Raw genomic sequence first — 9,804 nt, 5'->3', positions numbered from 1 at the left:
CAGGTTCTGGGTGGGGTCTTGCACCCAACCTGGCACCTGGATGCCTCCTTGTGGGCTTAGCCTTCTGCTCGGGGCAGGCCGTGGCTGCCTCCTTGCCCTGGGCCAATGACCACAGCTCAGAGCCCCTAGGGCCCTGGTGCTCCCTACCTGTCCCAGCCTCTAAGGCCTCTTACCTTACTGTCAGCCCAGCTAAGCCAGGAACTCTTACTAAAATATTTTAACTGGTGTGCTTGGCTGCTGAAGGGAGAGCTTCTCAATGTATCGTCTACCCAAAACCAAGTCCTGGTGCCTTCCACCCAAAATGAAACCAGAATCCCATGAGGGCCACTTGTGGATCAAACTTTAATAGTTGCTCTGGAGTATGAGCAGGTCACCCATAAACATGACATTCACACTGAGTGGGAGGATGGATGTCAGCATGGTCTCCTTACCATGAAGGCACACCACATCATAAAAGAGCAGCAGGAAATCAAGCTGAAGCCCTCCCTGCAGGCGGCCCACCGAGCTCATGCAGGCTCCGGGAGGGGCTGCCCAGGACGCCAGGGGCAGACGCTGCCAAGCTGTGGCGCCACCATGAAGAGGTCCAGGGCTCCACAGCCAGCACCGAATGCAATGGTGTACCTGGAGAACCTTTTGTGGTGCTTAGGGGCGGTGCGTGCCTCCATGCACATACGCCACCATGATACCACTGCACACAATTCCCGCCCTGAGACCTGCCCCAAACCCACACAGAAGACAATTTCCAGAGCCGCCTGCCCCTTGCCAACCAGAGGCTGCACTGCCTCAGTCCCAGTCCTGCCCCAGAGCAAGCTGAGTGGTACGGGTGGCGGGGAAGGCTCAGGAGCACAGGTCCTCTCTCCTATCCTTGGCTGATGGACAAACGGCCTCTAGACCAACATGGTTTAGGACCTCGTCTGGGGTGTGCTGGAGGCTAGGACTCAGCTCGGCACAGAGGTAGGCACAGGGCTTGCTCCTGCTGCCCCTGGCACAGACCAGTGTCTCTGCAGAAGCATGGTGGGCTTTTGGGAAAGGCCTAGAGCAGCAGTATGCCTACTGCACCCACAGCCCCAAGAGCCCCATGTATATTCGAGGACCTTCCAAGGGGGTGTGCATTCCACAGGGCAACCCTGGGAAATGGGAGCCAGCCTGCAGGTGTGCAAAGAGATAGAGGCCCTCAGTGGGAGCACAGGGATGTCCACGCTACTTGGTGGTTGTGGGCCACCAGTCAGGCACAGATGCAGTCAAGGCCACCCGGCCACTCCCAGCAGTTCTGATATGCAGAGGGCCCTTGATTTTCTCTGAATGCAGCAAGGCTAGCCCCACGTCTCCCTGGCCGGCCCTGTACTTGCCAGCTGCCTGTCCAGACTCGGTGAGCACCGTAGTACCAGGGGAGATGCCACTGGCAGGGAGGGGACCCGAGAGCTGCACTGGAAAGAGGCGCTTACGGATGACACCCATGTGGTGGGTGCGGGCTGTCAGCTCCTGGCCTATATAGCAGCCCTTGGTAAAGCTGACACCATTCATGAAGGCCAGGTTGGACTCCAGGGGCAGGGCCACTCCTGGGGGCAGGTCATGGACTCCCTCAGGAACGCCTGTAGGGGAAGGAAGGGAGAAGTTTGGTGAGGGCTGAGGTGTCCTCCAGAGCCAGGGCTCAGCCAAGGAGAGCGGTGCAGCCCAAACCACCTCCATAGTTACCCACCCTCTGCCCCCTGCTCTGGTCCCCTGGTGAACAGCTGTCTGGCCCTCATCCCACCTGCTAGAGATGGCACCTTGCCTGACCGGAGTCCTGCTTTCCCCAGTGGCTCTTCCTAGTGCCTCTCTAGGATCTGGCCCTGCATTCCCACCCTCCCACCTAGCCCCTGCCCTCCCTGACCCTCCTGCCTGGCACCCGTACCTTGCAGGTACCGGTGCCGGTGATAATCCCGGAGGTCCCCGAGTTGGCCCCCAGGCACCAGGGTAGAGCCCTTGTCCTGAGCAAGGAGCCGCCAGCCCATGCGAGCAGTGCGGGGGTCACAGGTGAGTATGGCAGTACCCTTGTGCTCCTGCAGCAGTGTGGCCCCACTGGCCTCCTCCGGGTCACGGGACAGCACGGCCCAAACGTGCAGCTCAGGGCACGGCTCCACCGTGACCTTCCGCCGGATCTTGTGCAGCACCAGGTGCTTCTGCAGTGCGTCTAGCACTGAGCTGTCACACTCCAGGAGGAAGGTGGGCTCCTGGTCAGCGTGTTTGGGGACCCTGCGGGAGAAGGCAGCAGCACACGTCGGGGCGCACCATGAGACCAGTAAGCAGAGCCGGGCCTCAGGCCCTCCTGCCTCCACTACTACTAAGCAGCACAGTATACACAGGAAACCTCTCGGCCACCACAAGAACCCACCCCCACATGGCCATGCACATACCAAAGGGCGGGCCCAGGGACCACAGTGGCATCAGGCACTCAAGGTGAGGCAGAAAGGCACCAATGCCCACCCTGAAGACAGAACCTGTGGCCTCCAGCCCTGGAAACTACCCAGAAGTCAGGGTCCTAGGCACGGCCAGAAGGGGCGCACGTGAATTTCAGGAGGGGCACTCTGGAGCTGGAAAGTATGAAGGGGCCAGTGAGGCCACACCTAACCACGCCCACCTTCGCCTCCCAAAGGTCTCCCAGAACTACCCCAAGCCCATGTCTACCTAAACGACCCCAAGATTCTGATGTGGTGATCAGATAAAGTGCACAGGTCCTTCAGACAGGTAAGAACAGAAGAGAGGCTAGTGCAGTTAGACATAGCTAGGGGGTTGGGGCTAGATGGAGTGGTCCAGCCAGGATGAGGACACCCAATAATATGAAAACAAACAACTGGACTTAAAAATGGGCCAAAGATCTTGACAGATACCTCACTAAAGATATACACAGATGGCAAATGCGCACATGAAGAGATGCTCCCCATCACATGTCCTCAGGGAAATGCAAATTAAAATAATGAGCTATCACTATACACCTACTAGAATGACCAACATCTGGAACACTGATGACACCAAATGTGGGCAAGGAGGTGGAGCAAAAGGACCTCTCAGCTACTGCTGGTAGGCATGCAAAATGCTGTAGCCACTTTGGAAGAGTTTAGCAGTTTCTTACAGAACTAACTCTTACTACATGACCCAGCAATTGGTCTCCTTGGTACTGACCCAAAGGAGCTGAAAACGTACGTCCACACACAAACCTACACGTGGATGTTTACACTTGCTTTATCCATAATTGCTGAAACTTGGGAGCCACCAAGATGTCCTTTTGATAGGTGAGTGAATAAACTGTGCTACATCCATTTGATGGAATATTACTCAGCACTAAGAGGAAATCAGCCATCAAGCAATGAAAAGACAGAGTAACCATACCTGTGTGTTACTAAGTGAAAGAGGAGACCACACACTGGATGATTCCAACTGCCTGCCATTCTAAGACAAAGGCAAGAACTATGGAGACAGTAAAAGACCTATGGCTGTCAGCGATTGTGGGGAGGGGAGGGATGACTAGGCGGAACACGGAGGATGTTCAGGGTAGTGAGACTACTCTGTGTGAGACCACAGTGGTAGATCCATGTCAGTTATTTGTCCAAACCTACAGAAGGTACAGCACCAACAGTGACCCTAATGTACACTATGGACTCTGGATGGTGATGTGTCTGTGCTGAGACAAATGCACCACTCTGGGAGGGGATGCTGATCGTGGGGGAGGTCATGTATGTGGGAAATCTCTGTACCTTCCTCTCAATTATGCTGTGAACCTAAAACTGCTTTAAAAAGTGTGAAAATGAGTAAAAACATCATTAAAATAGGAATCGTGAAACTCTGAAGGGGGAGCTCTCACACACTGCCACCCACTGTCTTCTGCAGACTCCAGCAGGAAGAAGCTTACTTCACATGCCCCATCAGGAAGATTTTCCTTGCCGAGAAACAGCCCAGCCAATGAGAAACCACCACATTCAGCCAATGAGAAGCTACCACTACCCAAACTCTAGCTCTCGTCCAAGGAATCTCTGCTCAAAACAGCCCCTCCAACTCCCTCTTTTCCTCCATAAGAGCAGTTCCTCTCCTCTGTTCTCAGGACTTGCCTATGGTTTCACCATGGTTTGCATGTCCCTAACTGCACTTCCTCTGCTAATCCCGAATAAACTCATTTTGCTGGAAAAATAAGAGGCTATTTTATTTTTAAGGTTGACATAACTCTACAAGCAAAAAGCTGCATCTGAGAGAAGGTGCTGCATCCAGGATACAAGAACAAGGTGCTCTGAGGAAGGAATAACTCAAGAATGGGAAATCAGAAGCATGAGAGTGAAAATAAAAAATTCGAGAGAGAGAGGATGCAGAGAAAAGACCAGACAGGGAGCAAACACAGAGGAAGCCAGAAGGCACACAAGCCTCTGGGGAGTGGTCACACCCAGCGCTGCCCTCTGCCCACAGAGCAGACCCCAGAAAGATGGGACACAGGTAAACGGCGACAACAACCAGCTGGGGAAGGAGCATATGAACCAACCCCATGAACTAACCAGAGGGGTCAGACTAGAAAAGACATGTCAGGCAGGGAACAAGGAGAGCCCCCAGTGCCCCACACCACAGAACAGAACTGGGAGATGAACCTGGACATAGCCTATCAACCTCCCAGGCGCAGAAGCAGCCATCCAAGGCAGAAGGTGTCTAACTCCTCCCTCTTCTCACTGCTGAGAAGTGAGACCACTACCTCTGTGGTGTCTGACAGAATGAAGACCCATCCCATCCCTCCCTGCTGAGGACTTTGTTTTGGAATCTCAGAAGGGAAACAAGGGTCAGGGGACATCATCATAGTGGCCCCCAGTTCCCTCAGCACATTGAACAGCGAGTGGCACCACAATACTCTATTCTCAGGAATTAGCCAGGAGAGGAAAACCGACTCATCTCCAAGACAAATCAGGGCACACGCAACGTCTGCAGAGAGTGCCAAGTGCGTGCACTGGGCCAGGAAATACTGGTGCAGCATAACTGCAATGACAATCGGACCAGAGGGACAGTGTGAAGAGAAAACAACCAAGAACCAAAAAGAAACTGCTTTCCACTGTAGAGTGACTTATGATAATATAAACTCATTGTAACAAGAACACAAAAGCAAAGAGATTAAAGGCAGACTGCAGACACAGCAAGGAAATTGGGGATCAAAATATCACAATGGTGATAAATTAAAAACAGTAACGAGCAGAACAGGTGCTAGTAAAAAGTACTGACAGAGGGCTCAAGATAATTAAAGAATGCAGGTTCTAAGATAAAGAAATTAAACCACTAGAGGAAGGTAAAAGATATGTGAGGCACAGTGACCACAGCATCTCTGAAACAGGGGACACAGCATAAGTCGCAACTGTTTTCTGTAGAGGGCCAAATAGTAAGACAATTTGGGCTGGGGCCACACTGCCTATCACAAGTATGCTATTGGACCGACTGCAAAAGTAGGCCCGGGCAGTACGCAAACAAGTGGGCATGGCAGCGTTCCAATAAAATATTTACAAAAACAGTTACAAAAACAGCGACTGCCTTACTGACTCGTTCCACAGTCACATCACCCATCGAGCACCTAGCAATACGATAGGAAAGAAACTGCAAAATAATCATCGATAAAAAGCCCCTAAGAGCTTTCAAGGCCTGAAACAAGAAGGCACGAGACTTCTCAACAGAAATACCGGTGCAGGAAGACAGGCCACAGCTTCATAATACTCAGTGACAATTTTCCACCTGGAGTTTCATCCCAGCCAAGCTATCAAGGAAGACCATTTGCAGAGCTGTAAGGAGTCCAAGTCCACTTAAAGTATCCCACCTCTCAACAAGTCACTAAAGAATGTGCTCCTATAGATGCAGGAGTCAACTAAGAAAGATACAGATGCATCCACATCAGGAGGGGGACATGAGAGTTCCCAGGGGTGCAGGCCTAGAGGACTGGTCAGAGAGGAGTGGCCCAGCATGGCTTCCGATACATGGTCTGGAATTGCACGGAGGCCGTGGCCCCGTGATCATCACATAAATCATGATAATGTCAACACAGGCTGATGTAAAACACCAAACACGTATCTCACTGGACATGGGTTGATTGGGGAGGGAAATGCAGAAGACACTGTAGAATTCGTGGCACAAGCCGGTCACGCAGAGGCTGTTCCCTGCAGTCATGGCAGAAGCCTCTGACCCCTGTTCTGTGCAGTGGAGACAGGGCGACCAACGCAAGGCTGAGCCGGAGCAGAAGCCAGGCGCAGGGAAACCCAAGACTCCACCACGGGTGCCGTTCGCGGGCCTGTCCCTGGGTGTCCTTCTGCCCCACTAAGGAGCCCTGCCCGAGTGCCCTCCTCCAGGGTGCCTCTCCCATCCTCAGGTGCCCTCCCTGGATGCCTGCCCCACGCGTCCCTCTCCAAATGCCCTACCGGTGTGGTCTCCACCGGGGTGGGCCCACCGGTGACCCTCCCATCCTCAGGTGCCCTCTCCCTGGGTACCCCCTCATCCCAGCTCCCACTCCTCCCTTGAGTGCCCCGCCTCTCCACCCTCCTCTAACACCCCCTACACACACACACACACACACACACACACACACAGACACACACACACACACACACACACACACACACACACACACACACACGGTCCCCTTCTCGCAAACTCGCGGGTGTTCGCCCTCACCCGTAGAAAATGACGTCATAGAGCGTGCGTCCTTGGACATTGAGAAAGTGGGCGTAGACCGCGCGTACTAAAGGCGGGGCCGCATCCGCCGCAGGACCCGGAAGCGGCAGCTCATTGGTCAGCAGCCCCAGGAGGAACGGGGCCGAGTCCGGCCCGCGCACGCGCACCAGGGCGCGCTCTCTAAGCGGGAAGCAGGCCCAGGCTGCGCCGCCTGCACGGTCGCCACCCTGACAGCCCGAGCCGTGGGCCAGGCGGTGCCTTGGAGCCGCGCGCAGCTGCCAGCGCCAGGCCGAGCCGCCACGCCCCGGAGCAGCGCCCCGGAGCAGTGTCGCGGCCGCCATCTTACGCACGAGTGAGGCGGCGGGAAGGGGTGACCGGGGCGGCGGGCGGGTACCACAGCGGCCCCTCGCGGCGGGCGGGCAAAGCGTGTGCCTGGGCGGAGCGGGGGCGACACGTGTGTGCTGGAGGTGTATGTGAGGCGGGGCCTTGGGCTGTCCGTCAGCCCCACGCCGCCCCACCTGTCCCCTGGGCTGGGTCCTGGTCCAGGCTCTGGGCGCACCTGCCATGGCCTGCTGGTGGGTTATCAGAACAGTTTCTGCTTGCTTTTTACGGTCTTAGTGCTATTCATGTGCACAGTTCTGGAGCATTAAGCGCATTCCCACTGTCGTGCAGCCATCTTTCTCATCTTCCCAAACTGACCCCCCCACCCAAACACACACCCATCAGACTGGCAACCCAACTTCTCCCCAGCTCCTGGAATCCCCCCTCCACTCCTCTCTATCTCTATGAACCTGACTCCTTTTGTGACTGCGGATCCCACTGCCCACAGTGTTCTCCAGGCTCATTCACAGTGTGTCAGGATTTCCTTCCTTTTTAAGGCTGAATAACATCCCTTTACGTTGTTTACCCATTCACATGTCGATGGACATGGAGTTTGCCTCCAACCCTTGCTATTGTGAATGTGCTGTTGTGGACACGAGTGCACAGATTCTCTTCAAGCTCCTGCTTTCAGTTCCTTTTGGCATTGTGTAAGGAAACCCACTGCTCTGTGCCCTTTACTCTTACATTCCCTTCACTTCTGACACTTCTGATCACCAAATGTGCGTGTCTGAGGGGGTCATTGCACACATCAAGCAGTTCTTTGAAGCCAGCTGGGTGTCCCACAGTTTAAGTCAATTCTGATCCTACCTGCCTGTAGATAGCCTTAGACCCCACAGGTAAAGAGCTCAGTCCTACAAGACTGCCCCCACTTCAGACACCAGTCACAAGTCCAGGTTGTCACTTGTTCTTAAAATGGAGGTTCCCACAACCTCCTCTTTGGGTTTAATTTGCTAGAGCGGCTCACAGAACTCATGGGCTTATTATAAAGGATATAACTCAGGAACAGCCAGATGGAAGAGATGCACAGGGCAAGGTATGGGGGAAGGGACAAGGGGCTTCTTCGCCCTCGCTGAGCCCACCACTCTTTCTGCATCTCCACATGTTTACCAACCCAGAAGCTCTCCAAACCTCACCCTTTCGGGTGTTTACAGCAGCTTCATTACACAAGCATGATTGATTAAATCACTGGCCATTGGTGACTGATTCAACCTCCACCCCCTCTTCCATCCCCAGAGGTCAGGGACTGAAAGTTCCAACCCTCTAATCACTGCTTGGTTCCCCCTGGCAACCAGCCCCTTTCGTTAGGGGCTTTCCAAAGTCACTTCATTCACATAACAAAAGATACCTTTATGGTTCTCATCACAGGAAATTCCAAGGGTTTTAGGATCTGTGCCAGCAACAGTATGAGACCCAATATATATTTCTTATTATAAATCATGGTATCACAGGTATATAACCATAGTGGAATTGTTGGCTCAGATGGTAATTCTATGTGTAATTTTTCTAGAAATCTTCACATTGTTTTTCCTAAGTGTGCCACTCAGCTCAGGCTGCGTAACAAACACTACAGGCTAGGCGGCTTACACAACAGACGTTCATTTTTCTCACAGCCCTGGAGGCCGGAAGTCCAAGATCAGGGTGCTGTCAGGGCAGGTTTCTGGTGGGGCCTCTCTCCTCAGTGTGTAGATGGTGCCTCCTCATGGTGTCTCTTCTCATAAGGACATAAGTCCTATGGGATCCCCACTTTTATCATCTCACTTAACCTTAAATAACCCCCTAGTGGCTCATCTCCAGATACAATGACACTGAGGCTTAGGGCTTCCACATGTGGATACTGAGGGACACAATTCAGCCCTTAGCACCAAGCACAGTTTTTGAACCCTGCTCCCCCATCAGCTGTCATCCCCAGTTGTTTGCTTCCCTTTAAAGAAAACTGAGAGCCTGTGTACTGGCCCTTAACCCACTGTCTGTGAAACCCACCCCCGCTCTCCCCAGGAAACTGCAAGATGGCAAATTGAAACTGGCCACAGACCCCTACAGCCCTTTCTGTGTTTTATCCCTGCCTGCTTCCCGCTTCCATGATCTGGCAGGCCTGGACTCCGTGGATCACCATCACTCCTGCCCCAATCCACCAGTCAGAGCCCTTCAGAGTAGCACCATGCTGGCCTATAGTGTCGGGTCAGGGGCATCCTTGGCAGCCTCTCTACCACCCTTCCCCTCACCACCTCATCCAGCTACACAATTTCATAGTGCTTACAAGCCCACGGCTCCAAGTAATGTCTCCAGTCCAGGCATTTCCTCCCAAATTCCAGACCCCATGGCCCGTTTGGCACACCCCCAGCATATCTGATACTTTTACTGTGTGGGTACAAGTGTGACCTCCACATCTCCCCAGAGCACAACTGCTCCAGAACCCAGCATCCCACCCTCCACTGCACCTGGTGTCACTTGCACACCTCTCAAATCCAGGAGGTCCCCATGTGTTACCTAGACTCACCCCCACAGAGCTTGCAGCCCCACACTCCCCTCTGGGATCATCAGAATCAGCTCTGGCCCCTCTCCTGCCTCCCATCCCTGTTCTCTCTCCACCACAGACCCCCCGCAACAGCACATGGATTGCCCTCACCTCAAGTTTGGACCCCGGTGCTGCCTCCCAGCAGAGCTGCTCTGACCAACTGTAGAAGCATTTGTCCAACTTTCTATTTGAAAATTTTAACCTACAGAAATTGTGAAAGAATAATAAACTGTATCACATTTCACCTA

General features: G+C 53.6%; 1 protein-coding gene and 1 long non-coding RNA gene across 3 annotated transcripts; one reads left to right on the top strand and one right to left on the bottom strand.

Annotated features, from left to right (window-relative positions):
* Positions 1-323: 323 nt before the first annotated feature.
* IBA57 (iron-sulfur cluster assembly factor IBA57) lies at positions 324-7,025 on the bottom strand. 2 transcript variants are annotated; one of them, XM_039880319.1, is made up of 3 exons: positions 6,661-7,025; positions 2,033-2,235; positions 324-1,592 (listed from the first exon to the last, which is right to left on the bottom strand). In XM_039880319.1, exons 1-3 carry the CDS (start codon positions 6,999-7,001, stop codon positions 1,201-1,203), a joined length of 936 nt encoding a protein of 311 aa, XP_039736253.1. In that variant the 5' UTR covers positions 7,002-7,025; the 3' UTR covers positions 324-1,200. The 2 variants fall into 2 exon arrangements, with proteins under 2 accessions (XP_039736253.1, XP_039736252.1); XM_039880318.1 differs by having other exon boundaries at positions 1,895-2,235; positions 6,661-7,024.
* Positions 6,873-9,804, top strand: LOC120616653 (uncharacterized). Its single transcript, XR_005656649.1, has 2 exons — positions 6,873-7,012; positions 9,636-9,804. It is a non-coding gene; the product is annotated as an uncharacterized LOC120616653 (long non-coding RNA).

The sequence above is a fragment of the Pteropus medius genome, unplaced genomic scaffold (genome assembly GCF_902729225.1).
Source record: "Pteropus medius unplaced genomic scaffold, Ma_sr-lr_union100, whole genome shotgun sequence".
Lineage (NCBI taxonomy): Eukaryota > Metazoa > Chordata > Mammalia > Chiroptera > Pteropodidae > Pteropus > Pteropus medius.
The sequence above is the reverse complement of the archived record's forward strand: the minus strand, read 5'-3'. Positions and strand labels throughout refer to the sequence as shown.